This window comes from Castanea sativa, chromosome 4, assembly GCF_040712315.1.
Source record: "Castanea sativa cultivar Marrone di Chiusa Pesio chromosome 4, ASM4071231v1".
In the NCBI taxonomy this organism is placed as follows: domain Eukaryota; kingdom Viridiplantae; phylum Streptophyta; class Magnoliopsida; order Fagales; family Fagaceae; genus Castanea; species Castanea sativa.
Genome location: NC_134016.1, coordinates 26908374 through 26931782, shown reverse-complemented (window position 1 = coordinate 26931782; position 23409 = coordinate 26908374). Strand labels below are relative to the sequence as shown.

The 23409-nt window shown below is 36.0% G+C and overlaps 1 protein-coding gene across 1 annotated transcript; it reads right to left on the bottom strand.

Annotated features, from left to right (window-relative positions):
- Positions 1–14188: 14188 nt before the first annotated feature.
- LOC142631890 (putative GPI-anchored protein At4g28100) lies at positions 14189–17289 on the bottom strand. Its single transcript, XM_075806235.1, has 2 exons — positions 16345–17289; positions 14189–14632 (listed from the first exon to the last, which is right to left on the bottom strand). Exons 1-2 carry the CDS (start codon positions 17005–17007, stop codon positions 14291–14293), a joined length of 1005 nt encoding a protein of 334 aa, XP_075662350.1. The 5' UTR covers positions 17008–17289; the 3' UTR covers positions 14189–14290.
- Positions 17290–23409: the final 6120 nt, after the last annotated feature.

Here is a 23409-nt window from a genome sequence, read left to right as displayed (position 1 = left end):
CTTTTGGAAGAGTTACATGAAGGAATATGTGGAAGTCACACGAGAGGCCGGTCATTAGCACACCGAGCCCTTTCCCAAGGATATTGGTACCCAAGCATACTGAAGCAAGCGCTGAAATTTTCTAAAAAGTGTGATCAATGTCAAAGATTTGCTCCTAACATCTATCAGCCCGGGGGAATTCTCAATCCCATATCTAGCCTATGGCCTTTTGCACAATGGGGGCTAGATATAGTGGAACCTTTTCCTAGGGTCACGGGTAATAGGAAATGGCTCTTGATGGGAACAGACTATTTCATTAAATGGGTAGAAGCAAAGCCCCTTGCAAACATTCGAGATACGGATGTTAAAAATTTTGTATAGAAGAAAATTGTGACACGGTTTGGTGTGCCGAAAGTTCTCATATCAGATAATGGTTTGCAATTTGATATCAAGGTGTTTCAGAGGTACTGGTCGGAGTTAGGGATTACTAATAGGTATTCAACTCCATCTTACCCCCAAGGCAATGGTTACGCTAAAGCAACAAATAAGTCTATCTTGAATAGCTTGAAAATGAGACTTGACGATTAAATGGGATGATGGATGGAGGAGCTCCCGATCATGTTGTAGGCAAACTGAACTACTCCACAACGTTCAACTGGAGAAACACCTTTCTTAATGACATATGGTTCAGAAGCTGTGATACCCATGGAGATAGGGTTGCCGACCTCACAGATCGAGGTGTTTTAGGTTGAAAAGAATAACCAGCTGCTTTGCAAATATCTGGACTTGATAGAAGAAAATCGTGATAATACTTCAGTACAATTAGCAAACTATCAGCAGAAAATTAGCCGAGGATATAATAAGGGTGTCAAAAGCAGAGAGTTTATTATGGGGGACTTAGTGTTGAGAAAAGTTGTGGGGAATACCTGAGATCCTGCTATGGGAAAGCTTGGCCTGACCTGGGAAGGACCGTACAGGGTAACGTCTATTGCTGGAATTGGTGCGTATCGGTTGGAAGATCTGGATGAAAGGCCTATGGCAAGGCCCTAGAATGAATTTAACTTAAAGAAGTACTACTTTTGAATATTATATAAGAGATATGTATTGTTTATCTTCTTTTATATTATATAAAAGATATGTATTGGTTATCTTCTTTTTTGTTTTAGTTTTATAAACAGTGGAAAATTCCATGAAGGCTTAGATGGAATGCCCAAAACGACAAAGGGAAATAAACCCAGAGGTACTATAACTTGTCTTTACTTTGGGTAAGTTTTAAAAAAGTTCCTTGCTTCAGTTTGACTCCAAGGTCACTATTAGGGATCAAAATTAAAACTTTGCATAAATAAACCCCGAGGTACTAGACCCTGTCTTTACTTCGGGTGAGTTTTAATCTGAGTTTCTTGTCTTAATCTGAGTCCAGGGTCCTTATCAGGAACAAAATTAAAACTTTGCAAAAACAAACCCCGAGGTACTAGACCTTGTCTTTACTTCAGGTAAGTTTTAAGCTGAGTTTCTTGTCTTAGTCTGACTCCATGGTCACTATTAAGAAACAAAATTAAAAATTTGTAGAATTAAAACTCAAGGTACTAAGCTCTGCCTTTGCTTCGGGTAAGATGTAAACGAATAGTAGACTAATTTCAGGGTTGCTCGTCAAAAGCAAGATTAAAGTTTCAAAAGAACTCCATAATGAAAGGACTATGCCAACGCCTCAATAAGAAGCGAATTACGTTTTTATATTTCTAAGATATAACAATCTGATTGTTAAGCTGAATCCTGAAGAGCAAGTAGTGCTACTTCTACGAGATAAAGTGCGAAAGGAAAATTATTAAACATCTAGAGAAGTTAGCATAGCATGGATAAAAAGCATAAATAAATGAATAACTTAGAAAGATATTACATAAATAAAAGTTTGAGGTACTTGGCAAAAATGGTTACAAAGTCACGGCCCCCAAAAATCAGGCAAACTAGAAAAGTGTTTAAAAAAAAAAAAAAAACTTAAACCCGAGGCAGCTCATTCGTGCTAGATACGGCTACCAAGCTGGTCATCTCTCCTCCTGATCCCACGATGGGGCCTGCTCCCTCTACTATGCGAATAGGAGATTCATCGTTGATAATTGCTAGAATCTCAAGGTTAGGGATGATGACAAGCTCCCAAGGGATTGGGACGCTACCAACCTGCCTAAAGGATGAAAAGGATGCAACTTGCATCTTATCAAGAGCCGCAAACCACCCCTTGGAGAAGTAGACTTGCAAGTTCTATTGTACTTCAGGCTTCACGGAGGCAATACAGTTGTATTGACCCTGGTTGTAGGATTCCTGAATCTTGGCATCATCAACTGCCACATAGCCTTTCAATTCAATATCTTTCTCCGCAAAAGCCTTCTTCATTTCCTAAAGCTCCTTCTCCAAAACCTCTTTCCTTTTAGTAATGGCCTTGGTGTTCTCCTTGGACGTAACTCTAAGCTTCTTAGATTCAAAAACTTTATTCATCACATCCGAGATCTTCTTAAGAAGATCTTCGTTGTCGGTGTTTAGCTCTTCAATTTTTGATTTAGTAGCGTGGTATCTTTCCTCCATTACCATGAAACATTGTTATCCCTACTAGAAGTTATGAAGAATTAAGATTAAGTTTTAAAAAAAAAAAAGTAGAGAAAAGAAGAAGGTGAGAGAGGAATTGCTTGTTACCATGATAGCTTCCCTCTTCATGTTGAGCAGCAAGGATTCATCATCCCACTTTGTCCAGTGCTTCATGTCTTTAGGAAGAAGAAGAGCTTCCCTCACACACTCTGCTCTTTCCCCCCACGGCCGTCTCTCCAGGGCCTTACTCTGTCCGTGGCAGCAAGAACTTCCCCGTCCACCATAAACGCCTTCACGTAGGCTGGTGCACCCAAGACATCAACATGAGTGTCACCCAAATCTAGAGGAGAGTTCCTCAAGTCAGAAATTGTCACGGGCTGCTCGAAACTTGCCCCCTTAGGTCGCTTCCGCCCCACCCTAGTCTCACGGGTTGGAGCAGTGGTTGCCACGGTAATTGGTGGTGCAAGAAAAGGAGTAGAAACAGTTGTAGTAACAGCCCGAGGAGGTGTCTGACCTTGGGGCGCAGTAGGTGAGCCCAAAATTTAGGCAAGGGTGATCCTACCTCTTTGAAGGGACATCGCAACAGGAGAATCTTCTAAAGGGTTGGCTGCACTTCTTGGGAGTGAGAAGGGTTGTGGGTATTAGTGTTACCCGTTTTCTTCTTTCTCTTACGTTGAGGACAGTCAGCCGGGGTAAAGATAGCAATAGTGGCTCTTAAATCCTCGAGAGTGAAAGAATGAGGAGAATTACTTCGGTATCAACCTTCTTCTCGGTGTGCACGTTCGGACGGAGAAAGGATGTACCCTTTGCAACGAACATCTATATACGGGAGTAAGGGATGCTTTATAGTGATAGCCTTTCCTGCAGCTTGAAAACTTTGATATACCGGGGAGTATCTGAGAATCAAGTTGGCTGCACAAAGCTGACCTTCGTTATGTGGGTAGATGGGGGATCTTAGTAGTCTGTTCAAATTTGTGGAGTTGATCAGCTGCCTCTTCTTCTTGAATACATGATCCTCTGAGGAAAAATTAGACAAAGGTTATTTATGTAGAATGTTTAAACAGTACGGAAATAAAACAAAGTTGAAATAAAAAGTCAATAGAAAGGCAAGATCCTACAGAGTCTACCCACCTGCTTTCCCTACGCTCATGGGGCAATGGATCCCGCTGGGTACCAATTCCCCGAGACGATTAAGTAGTCTCCTTCAATTTCCTTGTTGGAATCTAGAAGACTAGAAATGAGCCTCACTTCCCCGTGATGAATTTTAAAGTAAAACTCAGAGGTTTTACTATCTTGAAAACTATAGATGTAGTTGATGTTGTGTTTGGTGAGTCTTTATATGAGCTTCTTATTAAAAGTGTCCTCGCTACTAACTATCATAAAAACATTAGGAGTACATTGATCAGGACAGACTTTAAAATGACGTAAGAAATTAGTGAGGAGATCACTCATGGGAATCCTAACCCCCCCTTTACCACGGCAACAAGTGGGATCACCACTTTGCCTTCCTCTCTGGAGAATATTACCTTAGATTCCGGGCAATATCTCACCTCTACATCTTCAAGGAAGTTGTATTTCCTCCTAAACTCTGCTAGTCTTTCAGGATTATCTACCATAGACTTAAACTTACTTATAGTGGGCAAAGCAAGAATGAAAGAGGAAAGAAACGACAGAAACTAAATCTAAAGAATGAAGAGAAAGATGGACTTACGATATAGAGGAAAGGCAGAAAAAAGGGAGGTCAAGGGTGGTCGCCTAAAGGTCGTCAGAAAAGAAAGTAGAGAAAGTTCTAGGAAATTTTGATTAGAAAATATAGAAACAAACAAAGAAAAGAATGTAGATGCCTCCTTTATATAGGTACAAATTAGGGAGAGGAAGGGACAGAAGAGACCCTTCCTTTCTTGCCCTTTTGTCCGTTTTCCCAAAAGGTTCATCTGACCGTTCATTAAAGACCCTATCTTAGAAAGAGAGAAAGAGAGACAACATGTGCAACACCACGGGAATATAAGTTAGAACTTCCCGCAATTAGTAAAGCTTTGATTGTAATAGTATTGGCAGTATTATAATGGTCAAAGAAATCCACTGTTTGAGTTTCCCATTATAGTGCATTTTCCCACTATTTTCCTGTATTTTGATTAAGTGGGTGATTGTAAAAGATTTCCGAGGTGTGTTCCTTGGGGATTATTTTCAATGTCCATATAATATGTATATATATATTGATGGAACTAAATATATTATTGGTAGAACATTATTGGAAAAAAATTTTGAGTACTTGATCATCTGATTCTTATTCCAAGGATATTATTTGCTTGATTGTCCTATTTTTTGTGATCTTTTTTTCAAGCGGTATTTCTTCCTTGAATTGTAGAGGAATTCCTTCAATTTGAGTCTTTTCTACATTTCTTTCATGATAGAAGATTAAAATTAAAACATCGTTAACAATTATTGGATATGAAGCATGTTATTGTACTAAATTAATGTATTAGGATTATTTAAAAAAATAATCAAATTAGAGTAGAAGTATGGTATGGGAAATATAAATACCTATCGATCAAGGTTGCAGTTTCAGGTATTTCTAAATTGATGTAAACTTTCATTGCACTTATAGATGAGAAATCTTGTACTTAATAAAAATATGTTAATTATCTAAATTAATAGATATATTTTAAAAAAATGATTATCTTTAAATGTTTTCACAATAGTAGATGTCACTATTTAGGGTCCTGGATTGTTGGTGTAAAAATTTTACTTAATTTCATTTGATGTTGGTCCCTAATTCTTATTTTGATTTCTCTATGGCAAACAAATATGTAAGTCATAAAGAGTTTGAAGTAGTATTATCCAATAAAACCATATGGGCATTATAAAGCCCACTCTGGATTCATGATATCTATATTTCTCATTGGGACAATAGATCCTTGAACATGAACATTTTCTAGTGGTCCAACACCATCTTTCCAATGATGTTTACAACAAATATAGTTCATTAATTTACTCAAAAAAATATATTTCATTAAGTAATTTGAAACATAATTTATTTTAAAATAAATTTGAGACTTTTAGGCTACCTGTCAAATTTTTGTTATTGTCAAAGCATTCCATAATTGTTTTGCCATCAATAAATTCAAATTTATGCTAAGAGATACTAACTTCAGCCTCTTTTAGCTCCTCAATAACTGTTGTACGTAGAAAGTTTATTTTTCTCTCTTTACTTATAGGCCGATAACTATCTTTTTGCTCGTAAGTATCTACAGGAAGAATGGAAACTACTCAATTTTTTTTCTTTTTTACATTTTTTTTTTTTAGATTTACATGGGTTCTTGACTGGGCTGGCCGACTAGGACAGGGGGGCCCAAGTCTTTTTTTTTTTTTTTTTTTGAAAATCTTACATACTAAATTTTTTTTTTTTTTTGGGCCCGGGGGGGCTGGAGCCCCCTTAGGCCCCCACCTAAGTCCGCCCCTGCTTGTAGTTGTGGCTTAAACTTCTTACCATCGGTTTTTTGAATTGTAGCATGTATAGTATCGTCCTGCTAGTTAAATAAGTGATTTGTTAGTCACAATTTTAGTTTTAAGGTGTCAATATCTTAAAGAATCTATGGACTAATAAAAATTCAACAATATAAATAACTAAGTATATCTAAAATTTGCAATGATCTTCATTCATCTTAGTATACATACCTTGTACATAAGGAAAATTTGTTTTTCCAATATCTTGAAGTTGGATGCTCTATCTCTATTGTTGTAAAGTACTCTTGCTAGTTGTAATTTGTATGGTATGGTTATCAATAAGAAATAGACATTAAATTCATCTTAAATAGTTATAAATGTGGTTACGTTAGAGGTATATGAAAGATTTTTTTTTCTTCTGATTTTTTTTTTTTTTGACTTCCAAACAATAGAAATTTCATTAATGTGTAAAGAAATTGTAGTACAGTAGTGACCCCCAATTTATGTTTTGGGGTTTCAAAGTTTAAACAAGTTACAAATACAGCAAAAAAAACTGGCTAGTCACTATAAGGCCATGAGGCGTTGGTACTCATCCAACAGGCCTCTCGCTACTTCAGTGATTACTTTTGGTTGGATTTGGACATGCTCAAAGTAAAACTTGTTCCTCACATTCCAAATCGACCATGTCGTAGCTACCCACTGCTCAAGTTCACGTTGGCTAAGCTTCTCGTGCATCTGTTGGAATAAATGAAAGAAGTCTTCTATAATGTTTCTGCATTTCTAGATCCAGCTATTCATCAGTGCCCATAAATTTTGTGCAAATGGGCATTCCCATAGGATATGACTTGTATTCTTAAACTGGTGGTGACAGAATTCACACTTGGTATCCACCCGTACTTGTCGTTTATGGAGGTTTTCCCTAGTTGGGAGGCAATTGGAGCAAGCTCTCCATAAAAACATTCGAACTTTGGGAGAAATGTTGAGTGTCCAGATTTTGCTCCAAGCTGGTTTAAAAGCACAGCTTGATGAGTGCTCTGCCTAAGGTTGTGCGTTCAGGCAAAGCCCAAGGCAATATGCTATTTTTACTGTGAATTTCGCAGCTCTATTTTCTGTCTAGATCAGCGTGTCAGGAGAGTTCAAATGGTCCAATGGTATTGCCAGAATTTCCTACTATGTCCTCCATGCAAACATTGTCTCAATTTTGCCTCTATCCCTCTACCGTGATTCTTCATCCAGGAGCTCACAGACCCGCATGTCTTTGGCATGTTCATTCAGTGGTATTAGGGGGTGTGGTAGCCATTTGTGAGAGTAGACCCCCACTGTCTTACCATCTCCCACACGCCACTTCGACCCATTGTAAATGATGTCCCTTGCTGCAAGTAGGCTTCTCCAAACAAAAGATAGGTTACTAGCTAATTGAGCCATCAGGAATGAACAACTAGGAAAGTATCTCGCCTTACATACCCTATAATAAAAAAAACAAACTGTGTCTTGGGTTAGTCTCCATGCTTGCTTTGAGAGCATTGCCAAGTTGAATGCATGCAAGTCTCTAAAATCCATCCCTCCTTCCTTTTTGTTGGTGCATAGTTTTTTCCAATTAACCCAATGAATCTTCCTTTCTTCTTTGTTTTGTCCCCATTTTGCTAGAAAGGAATTGATGGAGTCGCACATGGATTTGGGTAGCTTGAATAGGCTCATGGCATATGTGGGAATCGCTTGTGCCACTGTTTTTATAAGGACCTCCCGACCTGCCTTTGATAAAGTTCTCCTTTCACCCCATCACACGCTTGGTAATCTTTTCTTGTAAGTCTTTGAAGGTGTTAGCTCTTGATTTACCACTTGTCATAGGTAGACCAAGGTATTTGTCACTGTCTGTCATTATTCTAGCCCCCAATTGACGTTGAATCATTCTCCTTATTTCGGGATTTGTGTTCTTGCTAAAAAACAAGGAGGTTTTTTGGCAGTTGATTGCTTGGATAGATGCTACCTCATATTGGTCAAGAATTTGCAATAGTTGTTCACACTCTCCAACCGTGGCTTTGCAAAATAGTAAACTATCATCTGCAAATAGGAGGTGGGAGATGCATACCCCATTTTGGCTAGACATAATTCCAATGATCACACGATTCTCTGCTGCCTTATGTAGTAATGCCAAGAGGCCTTCAGCCCATAGAAGGAAAATGTAAGGAGATAGTGGGTCTCCTTGCCGAATGCCCCTAGATTGAGTGATAAGGCCTTTAGGTTCCCCATTGATAAAGACTGAATATAAGGCTGTGGTGACTGTCTCCATCTTTGACCCATCTTTGATCAAAGCCCAATTTTTGCATAATACCCTACAAAAAAGTCCACTCCACCCGGTCATAGGTTTTGCTAATGTCTAGCCTAATCGCCACGTGGGCCACCTTCCCTCTTCTTCTATATCTCATTCTATGTAGAATCTCATAAGCAATTGTTGTATTGTCAGTAATAAGACGGTTTGGCACAAAGGCACTCTGAGAGTCAGAAATCACATTAGGCAAGATATGCTTCAAATGATCAGCAATAACCTTTGAAATTATCTGAGATACAACATTACTCAAGCTAATGGGTCTATAGTCTGCTAGGTATTTGGGGTCTTTCTTTTTTGGGATTAAAACAATATGTGTGTGGTTCATTTTTTTCAACATATGGCCAAATTGTAAGACAGATAAAATAGCTTGAGTAACATCATTTCCTACGATATGCCAATATTTCTAAAAGAAAAAGAGGGACATACCATCCGGTCCGAGTGATTTTGATGGGTGCATCTGAAAAAAGGGCTACTCTGACTTCATTAGCAGTGTACAGACAGGTGAGGCTCTCATTCATGTGTGGGGTGACTTTGCTTTGAACTGATTGTAAGACACTCTCAATGTTTTCTAGTGGGGCCGTAGAGAACAACTCCTAGAAGCATGATTCGGCTACTTGGACAATTTGCTCATCTGAAGCGCACCACCTCTCTTCAGTATCAAACACGCCTAGGATATGATTTTTTCGTCGGCGTTGACTGGCTCGGTTGTGAAAGTACTTTGTGTTCTTGTCCCCCGCAAGTAGCCAAATTGATTGGGATCTTTGTCGCCAAAAGAGCTCATCTTGGTGGATGATATTGGTAATTTCGACTTTGAGGTTTTTGATGGAGCTTAAGTTTTCATTTTTCTTGCAATTGCGGCTTTAAGTATCCAAAGGTATTTCAACTCCAATCTACAAGGGCAAATATGCATCTTTTTATTTTTTCAAACAGCCTTGCCATTGGGCTTCCATGAGGTACATCTAATTCCCAAGCCATTTGTATGATGTTAGCACAATCTGGGTGAGTGGCCCATCTCTCCTCAAATCTGTGTGGTATTTTCTTTTTTATAGTGAGCTGTGGCCGAATGTGAGTAGTAACAAGAATTGGGTTGTGGTCTGAATAGGATGCCTCTAAATGAGTGACTTGCACTTGAGAAAATTTGTCCCTCCATTCAATCGTGGCGCATGCCCTATCCAATTGTTCCTGCACTAAATCATCATGCCCATTAGTCCATGTAAAGATATTACCTCAGTAACCCAAATCCACCAATCCACAATGCAAGAGAGCTCCCCGAAATTGCTGCATAGGGGCCAATTTTTTAGGCAACCCGCCTTTCTTCTCCTCAGATTAAAGGATCTCATTGAAATCCCTAAGGCAGAGCCAAGGGGCAAAATGTCTAGAATGGAGATGTTTTAGGAGTTGCCATGATTCTTGCTTCCGTTATTCCTCCGGCCAACCATAGAAGCCTGTCAATCTCCATGGGTTGGCTAGGTCATCCTTAATGAGAGCATCAAAATGATTTAGGGTGAAAGTTTGAACGTGCAAATCAATCTCTTCCATCCAAAGCAGTGCTAGGCCTCCACTGCATCGAATACAAGGTACCACGAACATACCTCGAAAGGGTAAGTCAACTTGAATCCGCTTCATCTCTTCTACATATCATTTTGTTTCCATTAGAAACAAAATTTTGGAGCTTTTACCCGCACTAAGTGTGAGAGTACATCTGCTGCACGTGGGTTCCCAAGTCCCCGGCAATTCGAACGCATGATTTTCATTGTTCTCGACGAGCTGCCTAGCAGCCTCCACCGTTGAGTTGTTGTGATTTCTTTTTCTTCCATTCTTTTTCTTTGTTTGGAATTTTGGATCTCTTCTTCATCACAAACATTGACTCTGGGTTGAGCTCTCTTTGCGCCGTAGAAGCTTTGGTGGCTAGGGTTTGTTTTGTGTGCGTTGAATTCTTTTCCACGTTGCGTTATTCATTGTCCCACGTAGATGATTTTTTTTTTCCATATCAGATGACTCCTCACATGGCTAAGTTAAGTGGATTAAGTGATTAGCATCTGCGTTTAATTCATCATAAGTGACAGGCACGTTAATGAACGTTGATTGCAACGTATGTGATTTACTACACTCTGCAATAGTAATTTCCATGCCCGTGATTTCCTTCTGCTTATCATTATTACCAATAATTTGGTCTGATCCCGAGATTCTCGCACTAGTTAAAGTCTCCTTCATTACTTCCTCACGACCAACATCTCGGTTTTCCTGAAAATCCACTGCCTAAGTTTGATGCGGTTAATTATGTGTTGAGGCATTATCCTTCCTCCCATGAATATCATTAATATCATTATTACCCGCCACCTCACCATGAGTATTGATTGAAACCCTAGCTCTTTAGGGGTGGTTTCGACGCCGGTGTAGGTGGTGGCGCATTGTTTTTGGCCCATTCTGATCCCATATCTTTCCGACGAAAACTCGCCTTCAGCCAATCTCTGTATGGTTTTTCGGCCTGCTGTGAGGTCCCCTGGTCGGAGCAGTCCTTCACCTAATGGTCGAATTTGCCACATTGGTAGCATAATCCAACCAATCGTTCATACTTGAAACCAACTTGTACCTGGTCACCCTCAGGATTTGCAACCCATACCCCTCAATGAATTGGCTTTTCCAAAGAGATCCCGACTCGAATTCTGATTGAACGAGCTTGATCCGAAAGAAAAGTCTTGTTATCCACCTCATACACATGGCCTAATCCTTTTCCAATTTCTCATCCCGCCTCTTCATTGATCAAGTCAAAAGGTAGACCCCACACTTGAACCCACATAAGAAGGGTTAAGAAGGTAACCGAGTTAGCTGTCATGCCCCTCTCCCATCTTCTAAGGACCAAAAGATTGTTGTCGAAACTCCAAGGGCTATTATCTAGTACCCAAGTTAATTGGCTCTCTAGCTTAAATCGGAATTGAAACAGCCCTTCCCCCACGTCCACAATCCTCAAGTCATTCCCAAGGTTCCGCACAGATCATAGTAATGCTTTTGCTGCTCTCTGGTTGTATGGTCGGTTTGTTAGAAATCTGCCTAACAGTGTGAGTGAACATTCTTCAATAGTCTTCTCTCTGTGGGCTAAGTTTATCTGCACTACTTCGCCCTCTTCCTCCGTGAGTTGTATTTTTTGTAGCTTCTCAATGAAGTCTGAATCCATTCTATGTTCCTTGGAATTCCAAGTGCCAGAGCCTGTGGAAAGAAAAAGCTCACCTGGAGTGAGAGAGAAAAGCTTCTACATAGAGAGGAGAAGGAGAGAATTTCATTAGTCTCTTCTGATTTTTCAAGGGAATACAAAGGCACTTATAAAGTTTGGTCTTAATCAATTAATGATTTGATGGTAACAGAAATAATAATGGCCTTAATTTTTTTAAGTTAATATATTTAGTGGTTAGGTTATTAGTATGTCAAAGTTTTTTTTTTTTTTTTTTCTAGCAAAAAGAAAAAGTTTTTTTTAATGAATTTCCATGGACATGTAAAAAAAATTTAAGAATAAAATTAGTGACTTTTTTAAGAGTAGAAAAATAATTGTTTTAATTATTTTATTCATAAATATCATTGTTTAGTTATAAATATATAAATTAAAGCATATGAATATATAAATGCAAAGTTAAATGTAAAGTTATAACCATCCATGATGAATATGTATAGACAAATTTTGCTGTTTTTGATTTTGCGTGAATTATTATTTAATTGTGTAGTTATAAACATCTAAATTAAGTAGATGAACTTCAAAAAAAAAAAAAAAATTACATAGATGAATATGTAAAAACCTCTCTCACGTCTTTTTTTTTCAATTTCATAAACTGTATATTAAATAACAAGAACAACAAAGGTTGGAGATCCGGATTGAATTCGAACCAAGACAAGTAAATGTTCAATTAAAATCTTATGAATAGAGACTTTGATTTACAACAAACCTTAATTAAATTCAAGTCCATTTTTTTTTGAAACTTTACAGGCCCTTTTTGGTATATTAGAAACTTACATATGCATCTAGTAGAATATAAATCCACGATTTCACTCGCTTCCACCTTATTCTTACAACCAAAGAAGAAGGTGCCATTCCACATAGAGGTCATTTGTGGCAATTAAATTACAGACCAATAAAATGAACACCATATTTAACATAAACACCTAAACACTTTTTTTTAGATGATTTTCAGAAAAGAACCTTAATCAAATTATGAATATAAAAAAAAGTTAAAAAATAACTGATGTTGATATTAATAACTATAATGTTAGGTCATTTGAATTTTTAAAGCTATAAAGATTGGACTTTATGGTAGAGATAGGGTTGGGAATCATTTTCCTTTTAAGAGTATTTTAAAATTTAGGAAAAATATTTTAAAATTATAGGAGAAATTCAGGAAAAAGAATTGTAATGACACAACTGCTAGTGTGGCTCAACGAGAACATAGTAACATTAAATGTTATGCTTCAACTTTTAGATATATATATATATATATATATATAAATTAGGTTGCATTCTATATTTCCACAAAAATATTCAACAGTGGTAATAACGATGAAGTAGTCTTACCTAGGTGAATGAGCTTATCATGTTGGCTTTCATGCTGAAAATTGTTAATGGGTCACTTAGCACCATAGTTAAAATAAATAAATTACATAAGTTAGGGTTATAAATGAACCAAATTATTTATAAACAACTCGAATTTGACTCGATAAAAAACTTATTCATGTTTGTTTTTTTATAAATGAGTCAAGCTTGAGTCTTAATTTTAAGAGAGCCTAAGCAAAAAAAAAAATTTGCTCATGAACAATGTTTTGAACAATAGGGCTCAATAAAATAAAATAAAAAATAATACAAGCTTAGACTGCTTTATAGGCTTGGTAATAAATTTGATTTGATCTTGAAAAATAAACTCATATTTTACTAAGCATTTAATTAATTGGGAGTAGGGACCACATTTTCAAACTAAATGGCCTTGATAATATACCTATATTTGATCTTTAGCTCAAAGGTTGATATGCAGCTTGAGTTTGAGCTTGAGCTTGAGCTTGAGCTCAACTTAATTAATAAATTCAACCAAGCTCAAGCTTTTAAACTTTTTGACAAGCTCAAATTCAAACATAGTTTGTAAGCCTAGTTTAAGCTTAAGCCAAACTTGAACATTTTATATTTATTGTCAAGCTGAGCAATATTCGACAAAACTTGACACATTTATTGCCCTTGACACATGATACAAAATTAGACAAGAATTAAAAATATTAGGAAAAAAAAAATTGTTCACTCTTTTTCTGTGGTGGAGAAAACTTGAAAGCCAGTAGTAAGTGTCTTAACCGATAATAAGAGAAGTCATCATGGAATGAATGTCATCAGTTTAAATTCTACCATATCTATAAAAAAATATATATAAATTGAAAAAAAAAAAATCCTATAGATTATGGTATCACTCTACCGTAACATGCGTGAAAAATTCGAATGATATGGAACATTTTTGTTTGTCCCGGCCAGTTGGCAGCCAATTTGCCAATGACCCAATCATTCATCTTCTGCATATAAAAACCATAGTAGAAGATAAAAACCCGTCCATTGTTGTGACTTGTATTTGTATGGGAGACGTTGACATTCCATAAATTTTCCCGTGACACACAACTGTCCCAAAATAATGACACCAAACAAGTTAACCATTTATGAACAATTGGTCTCTCCAAAGCAAAGCAGTAGTCTCTATAGCACATGTTATTGGAGGCCCACTTCAAGATTTTCTTTCAAAAAGGACCAAAATCCTTATCTTCTATCCTCAGAAAACCCCAAATCAAAAACCAACACATTCCAATTTACCTACACTACATTACACCAACAGACACAAAGTCGAAACTGGGCACGTCATATTAATTACCAGGAACAGAATAGAGTACAAGAACTACAAAATGTAGCAGTTAAAACTTTCTAGTGGAAGCTTCTAATCTACAGCTCTAGTAAAAATGGGTGGACAATACAATGCAAAACATATATAGCAAACAAAGCGATAACATACTGAAAATGGGTGCTCTAAGGGTGTTTGATGATGAATGACTGGAGATTTCGGACGAATCAACAGCTAGAGGCATTCCATCGCTGTTGAGAGTGCATGACTGGGGATTGGAACCATCTTTGCTCAACATGATAGCTCGTAAGACTGCTGAAACAGTGTGAATGTATGCCGTTCGATTCTTGGCAAGGAGCCATGTCATACCCATTAGTTGACAATCTTTGTTGTGCATTTTGGTGGTCCTGTCCTCTGATTTGCTTGAATTGAAAGTTTTCTTCTTGTTAAGCTACATAAAATTATTGTTTTAATTAGAAAACATCATTTATGACCACTGATTGGACAAACAGATGTTTGGTGAACGAAGTTCTAAATGACCAAAATTTAGTAGGTGCAACATCACAATCTATTTTAAAGCTGCAGATTCAGTTCTTTATAGAAGCCTATTCTTACAGTGAATTAAATCATCTAACCAACACGTATTTAAGAACAGAAAAAACAATGAGTATGTAAGAAACTAAGAATGTTGATGCTGTATACTTAGGAGACCAGGGTCAAAATGTAGAAACCAACTAAAAAATGTTAACAATGTCATTGCAATATGCCAAAAATTGGTTAGAAACAGTTAGAAATTGGGAATTTCTTAATTATGTACAAATCTATCTTGCAATTCAAACTAATAATTAAAAATGAATAAACTAACGAAAAATTAGATTAATTTAAAATAAAATAAAATAAAACTAATTGACAGGATAAATAAACAAAATGCATATTGAAAAGCTTAGTGAACTTGAAATTAACAACCAGATTAATTTGCCAATTAAAAATTAAAAAATAAAATAAAACCATTAGAAGAACAAATCAAACACTAGATTGCACACGTTTTTGTCACCTACTGTCAGCAAAATAGTGAAAAAGATGTGTAATAGGCTACGACATATGTTTTGGATGAGATCTCATGAGTTTGCCTTTAGTTCCAAAGTTCATATTTGGTAGGACAAATGATGCACTGTACAAACTTTTAAATAAAAGAACTACATTAAACTGTTAAAAATAAAATCGTACAAGAACACACACTGTTACGATTGCACAGAACTTGTTATTTATAATGAATGAAGTTTAAACTGGCTTTGGACCAAATAAAACCATTAAACATAATATCCAGTGTATGATAATTGATACATGTTTCAACCCAAAAAAGATAATTGATGCAAGTTACGAGTAATTAGGCGTGAGGGTAGACACAACTCTGCTGGCGAGTTGAGTCTAGCGTTACTGTCTACAGTTTCTCATTATGAAAAAAACAAAAAAAAAAGTGAGAAACTCGCGGGTAATCCGATAAACAACCGTTAAAATAACAGTAGGCCTAAATTATAGATGCATTCCAACTCGCGTTTTAGCGCGTGAAAAAAACTACTCTCTTTTCATCCTTTTGTTTTCTAATCATCACAATGTGTGATTTTTTTTTAATTTTTTTATAAAGGAAATTACATTGAAGCTGAAATGAGATACAAAACAATTTGGGGTTATTTTTTATTTTTTATGAGACTATAATTTGAGGTATTTATTTTTTTGATGAACTAATTTGAGCTATATATTATTTCTATATTCTAGAAATAGAAACATAGGGCAAACTTTGATTCTCTTTCTTTATCTAATAATTCATCCATTTTGGCAGCTCCTAGGTTTTAGATCAGGCAGTGTTGGTCCATCATCAAATTCTTCAAAGCCCGACAAACAATAGACTCGCTCTCATGGCGCGTCTAGAATAATCACACCTAAGGACTAGAGTTTGACACAGTAATCAAAATGAAGAAAAAGCAGGACAAACTTTCCCAATTACCAAACATTGAGAAAGACTCCTAACCCAGAAAAAGAGTTCGTTCTCTTCAGTCTTCACCCATTGAAGTACAAATCAAAACAAACAAGACGGAACCAAAAAAGAAAAGAAAGAGAGAATGTTATGAAACAACTAACCAATTAGAGAAAACAAGCGCTTACCAGATAGAGACTGTTCAAGCACTTAGAGCACCCACCAAGCCCTGGGAATTCATTCACATTGGTGCTACTACTCAAGCAATCTTTCTCCAACCTCTTCACATTCTCATCCCCAACAAGCTTCCCTTGCTGGTTCACTGAAAAAGCTTCAGGACAACTCAATGGGTGTAACCTTATTCCACAATAACAGTACACCAAGTCACAAGTCTCATTGGGTCTTATTAACTCAATTCCTCTTCCCTTGAGTGCTTTTCCCAAGTCCTCCACACATGTTTCTGAATCATCAGGCAGGAGTGGCATGTCATAGGATGTGGTGGTACTATTTGCTGTGCTGCCAACTCTACTTGCTCTTCCAAGGGCTGTGGAAGAGTAAGCAGAGTAGAGCCAAGCAGCTAGTACAGGACAGCATCGGCTATGATGGAGCTGGCCATTGGTGGCACTACAAGCAGTGTTTATGCCATGGAAAAGCTCATCTGGGAGGTCTAATGGGCACCCAGCTACATTGGATTGTTCAGGGAATGCAGGAATTGTTGCTTGTGGAGATGGATTTGGGAGAAATGATTGGATTGATGCCGGGTCCGGGTTGGGAAGACCCAGAAAGGTGGGCAAGAGAATTGAGAAGAAGAAAACTAAGAAGAAAGTAAAGAAAGGTGGGTTGAGGGACATAATTTTTTTGGTACAAAGGAAGGATCTTTGTTTGTTGTGTTTGTGTGAGAGAGAGAGGAAAATGTGGTATGTTGTGTGTGGGTTATTGCTTTTGCTTTAACTTTTATGATGTTGTGTGAGGGTGTGATATAAAGGTGTTGGTAGTGGTGACCTTGTGGGTGTTGGAGTTGGAGCAAAGGTGCCAAAAAGAGTGGTGGGGTTGGGTGACTTTGGCTGTATTCTAGCTAGTTACAGTGCTGGTTAGATCTAAAGGTTTATTGTGGTACCTCTAAAGTTGTTGGGGATTAGTAATAGTATCATGAACAAATCATTCATGAGGAAATTAAAGTTTTGTTCACGATGCATAAAATGTAAGTAATTTACAGGTGCCTTTCTCAATTCCGGTTCCTTTTCGCGTGCATGCTAAGTTTTTCGGTAGATTCAATAGGAAAATGGTTACAATACAATGCATTTGTGTTGGAAATTATTTTACTTTGTTGAAAACAGAAGGGCAAATTACACTATAACTCTCGTGGTATGACTGTTTGCATTATTTAATTTTTCCTTTTGTTCTTATAAACTTGACAAGTGACAAGTGACAAGTGACAAGAAAGGGATAGTAAAATTAAAATGGTAGAAACACAGGAACATTGAAAGTGATGTGGGAGCATATACGGCAATTGCCCATGGTAGTTATTAACCCATCATATTAAAAACTAAAAAGACCACACAAAGAGATGTGGGTTCGAAGCAAGTTGATGCACTTACAGATCATTATCTTACCTTGTGATAAGTGGCATTCAAGCCCAAGGAGGGAGAGACACGTAAAACCCCCCCAAAAAAAAAAAATAGTAATCGAGGAAACTCAAGGAAAGGAAGATACGTATAAGGAACAACCGTTAAAACTATTGAGCCTAAAGTATAAACAGAAGGCTCACTTTCAAGAGAAGACAATATTCAGTACTAACAAACTAACATACTAAGAAATCATTCTCTTGTAGTATTAGTTACTTAGTAGATTATCTCATAATTGTTAGGGTTTTAAAAGGTGTTCATGCTTATATGTATTTTCTTGTAATCCTGCTGCACACTTTAATCTTGTTTGTATAATGAAAGTTCACTTGGTGTGTAAAACACTAGTGAATGTTTAGACCTCAATTTCAAAATTACCAACACAAGCTTATATTTTAAACAATGTATGTGCGGAATAATAAATATAAGCTATACCCAAATTGGCAAACTACTTTAATACATAATTAATCACAAACACAGCAGCAATTAATGGTTAAGAAGTAAGAAAAGAGAGATGCAAATGCAAGGAAAACACTAGCACGTATTATCGAAGAGGAAACCAAAGAACTCAGCAAAAAACCTCTTTACTGACCTCTAAGCGGTAAATGATCTACTAGAAAATCAGTTGGGATACATAAATAGCAATAGACCCTCCAAGCCTAATCTACCCGATGCACTTAAGCCCTCCAAACTTCTTGCTCCAACAGGGTTAAGCCTAACATTGTCTTCTCTAACTTACCGGATCCCGCAATAAGCTCGTATTGCATCCACCATCCTTGGCATCTTCCAATACTTCCCAGAGCTCCAAAAACACTCTCAACACTTTGAATAGGTGTGGGTAGTGTTTGGGTACAAATCTCCTCTCAATGGGTATAACAATGGGAGAGGGAAGGAGAAGAGACTATAAGAATAAGTAGCTCTCTCTCTAATGAGGTAGGTGTGTTGTAGAAACCTCTCTTAGGGTTTTTCTCTCAATTAGACTCTTTTTTCTGCATGTTACATTTCATGGGTATAAGTGTATTTATAGTAAGTTATGAAAAGAATGCGAAAAGTCATTTTTCTGCAAAACAGGACATTCTGATGACTCGGCCTTGCGACTAGAATGATGCGAGTTTGAGTCACGAGTTAAGTGCTAGGCCAGACTGTACTTTTTGTCTTGTAGTGCTCCAGCTGTCGCGGCTCTTCAGCTTCCTGCATACTTCACACATGTAGCACTTAGGGGACTTACTAGTTGCGAGTAAGTCGTGAGACTCCTTTGAATGCACACGACTTGAGTTTCTTCACACTCTCTCACACACAACTCTTATATTATTCCCACCTAAATGCAGAGTTTATTCATGCTGAATTACAAGCAAATTTGGCACGAAATAAAGCCAACACATGGTTGATTAAATTCAACCTTACATATAAGTTAATTGAAATTTGATTCATCAAGTTCTCCGTTTTTAAGCTTATATGAACCAATTTCATGTTAGTGTTGATGGAAAAATACATGCTTGTATCGCATACAAATCATACGCAGCGGAAAAATAACGGATCTACTTCATTCATAAATGTTAACATGCACTATATATGTTTCAAAATTTAAGAACAAGAGAGTGTACCTTGAAGCGGTGAATTTCAAAACCGAAGATCAGAAGCACTTGGGAACACTTTCAATCTTCACTCCAATTCCACTAACGCCCAAGATGTGTGGTCTCTCAATCAGTTTTCAAAGGGAGGATGTCAAAATGTCTAACATTCCTTACACACCTTTTCACAATAGTGTTATTGTTGTTCACTCTAGAAAATTCTATATGTTTCTCCCTTTGTATTTAATTGATTATCTAATTGGGCTGGCCTTTTGGGCCTTTCCAATTGGGCTTAAGTGTGTGGCTTGGAGTGGGACCAAAAGGAACCAATAAGACACTAGCTCCAATGGGCCTTGGGCTTTTCTGTCAACTCTTGACAAGTCCAAAGTTACCATTAATTATATTTAATACCACTATATAAATATAATTACACTCTAGGCCTTATTTATAAATAATATCTCAAGACTTTATTGTATATGCAACCCCTTCATAAAATATTTGTAGTAATACAAAGTCAAGAAAGTAGACTGTCACTTTGTAGATCACTACATCTTATCCTTAAGTACCCAGTTTAATCCTTTAAGTTATTTATCATATATTTATGAAATCCAATTTCATAAATATATATATACTTTAGTAACTTCTTACCAAAGTGGTTAGGCCTAACTCTCTAAATAATAAACTCATTAAACTTATCTCAAGGAAATATATTGTATCTCCGTTAAGAGACTATGAATTCCATCTTGAGAATATATGTTCCATCAACACTAAATGTGGCTGCCCAACATACTGAGGTTTTGACCATAACTATAGATCTCACTCCTGATATATCAAAGTAACCTACACTTCATGATCAAGTCCATTATTTTCTCAGGATTAAGTGTTCATGTGAATAGAAGTCGTGAGTTTATTGTTCAATTGACAGTCGTTAGGAGAATAATAAATCTCACAGCAGTCCAGTTCAATATGTTTTAACTCTTAAAACATATCAACATGCCAACTAGAAATCTCCATTTTCATGATTAAGACAAATCATCTTAGTTGATATATTATAATCTTCGCAGATGAAATGCCCAATTTCATCACCGACTACGAACTATAATTCTAAGTTTACAAAGAACTTGTGATTTATATCTTCTGTGACTTTTCACATAAATCACATACTATGCATCTTATGAACTATATGATAATGTCTCAATATTCATGTTACTATTATTTTAGATAATAATAAAACAAATTTATCAATCACAATATTAAGTCATACATCATGTCATACATAATATCATACATAGCATCATACAATAGGATTTAAGGACACTAATCCTAATAAGTGTGATATTCTAAGGTTAAATTTATTTACTGTGAACTTTCGAAGCATCCATTGTTTATATGAATTAGGCTTTGAATTAATCTGTTTGCAATATAATTTGCTTTCTTGAGATCCAATGGCATTGAAAATAATTTGGAATTCAACCCTGATACTTGATAACTTAAAATTTTCTTTACTTATTTCTTTTATTGTTAGTTGCACTTTCTACAAAAAGTCCTCTTAAAAGGCATTTCCAAACCTCACCCCTAATCTACGAAGTGAAATCATCCATCAAACCACTACTAAAATTAATATATACAATGACCACATTTTGTACTTGAAGGGATTATTTTGTGAAAAAATTGACAAATTTTGGACTGTACTTGTCCAATGCACATTTGCCAGCACACACAGCTGTGAAGCATGGCAAAGGCTTCTGATAAGGGTGATACAAAACCTAGAAATCATAAGAGAGATATCCAAAAAAAATCCTCTTTGAGTGTATGAAAAGAGAGAACCTTTGTTTTGAGAAAACCAATCTATCATCTCTTTTCCATCTTCTTCATTGTTTTGATTGAGAGTTTGTAAACACTTTCTTCACCCATAAACATAGACCTTGTGAGTCAGAGAAAGTTTATGGAAACTTGAGAAGTCACATTCAAATCCAATCGCTATTGGTAGTGTTTCCATTGGTGTTTAGTGAGATTTGCTTGCATTCTCTTTTATTTCCTTCACTCTACTATGTTGTCATACTTTGTGTAGCGTAGTTTGTTGGTATGCATAACTAAATTTGTTATAGTCGATTTTTCTGAAAATGAAAATGTTGCCAAATTCTAAAAATAATTAACACTTCACTCTTATATATTAGAAGGTTTGTTTGGATTGTTTCACTTTTTTTTTTTCCTTCTCCAACATGTTAACTATATTAGACTATGAAAGTGATAAAGTTTCAGTATTCTACCGTTCCTTTACTTTTCTTTATTTTTCTTGGCAGATAAGCAAAGACAAATAATAATAAAAAAGTTTAGGAAGAAAAAATTGTGAAGGAGAAATAAAGGACCAGAGAATCTATATTGGTGAAAAGCATTACATGAGAATTATAAGTAGAATTTTGAATATGAAAAAATATAACATGGTTTATTCATATATAAAATATTTTAATAAATAAGAGAAGTGTTACATCCACAACATTTTCACAACAAATTTTAGGTAGTTAATTGTTATTGGTTTTAATTTGAACTTACCATTGAATTTTTTTTTCCACTAATAATAGCCAATAAAAATCTGTCAATTAGAATTTGTTGTGAAAATATTGTGAACATAACATCTCTCAATAAATAAACTCAACATAAAGTAAACAATCTCTTTTATGGGTAATCTATACTACTATTTAAATGGCTTCCAAGCCGTTTATGCCGTGAACTTTAAGGGTCCGTTCGGTTGGAAGAGTGAAAAAGTGGGAGAATGGAAAATTGTGGGAGGATGGAAAATATTTATTTTTCCCTCTTGTGTGTTCGGTTGGAGGGGTGGAAAAGTAGGAGCGTAGAAAACTCATTTGTTCGGTTGGAGAGAAAAATGGAAGGATGGAAAATGTAATTTATATAAATTGACTATTATACCCTTGTTACATATTAGGTAAGAACTAAATTTATTTGTACTCATTACATAATATAAAATATATCACATCATATATATAAATTTATATTATTATTTTTATTATTATAATGTAAAAATTAGATTAGGTCACGTTGAAAAAAAAAAAAAGAACGTTCAAATCGTGTTAAGAGAGAGAGAGAGAGAAGAGAACGTTGAAAAAAAATAGGTGGGAAGAGGGTATTTTTGTAAAAGTGCTATCATAACACTTTTCTCTCCAGATTTTCCTTCCTATTTGGAAGAAAAAAAATGTGGGCTCGGAGAGAAAACTTTATCCCCAGTTTTCTCTCCTTCCTATCTTCCTTCCCCAAACGAACAGTGGAAAACAGTATTTTCCACCCTATTTTCCTTCCTCTATTTTTCATCCTCCCTATTTTCCACCCAAACGGACGGAGCCTAAGTTTTGGATATCCCAAAGTATCTCCTCCCCGCTCACTTATAGATTTTCAATTAAATAGGATAATTCATAAAATAAAAGCTCATACTTAAAACCTCCCACTAAACCCAAGTTTTTTGCAGTTTACAATCTCCTTATCTTTTATCTTTTTTAAAATTTAAACAGATGCACCATATTTTCCTACTCATCTCTTATCATTTTTTAAATTTAAATAGACAAACAATGTGTTTTCTTGCTTCTTCTATGTTCTCTTTTATTTTGAACAAAAAAAATCTCTAAGCATTCAACAAACTCAAATTCGCCACAGATTTTCAATGCGCAAAAAGAGATGAATGAATGAAAAATTATGATACTAAACCAAAAAAAAGACCCCATCACACTCATGAAACACATGTGACAAAGCTAGTTTAACATTAAAAATATTAACATGAGTGTCATTTTATTGTCTGATTTTCTAAAAAGAATTATTGTCTGAATTGATCTTGGGTATGATATATGTGTATTATGTGTATACACAATAATGTGTAGTAATAAATAAATATATAAATATATATATATATATATATATATATATATATATATATATTTGTGCCTACAACTCAAATCTTGGCTTTGCCACTAAATACAATCTTCTCTATATCATTCCAAGGGACATCCGATAAAATTTCAATTAGTCAAGGTATGACAATTCAAGTTGATGG

Coding starts and splice junctions, on each gene's coding strand:
- LOC142631890 (XM_075806235.1), bottom strand. CDS start 17,007: ATGTCCCTCAACCCACCTTTCTTTACTTTCTTCTTAGTTTTCTTCTTC. Junction 14,633..16,344: donor GCTTGAACAGTCTCTATCTG/GTAAGCGCTTGT, acceptor AATTTTATGTAG/CTTAACAAGAAGAAAACTTT.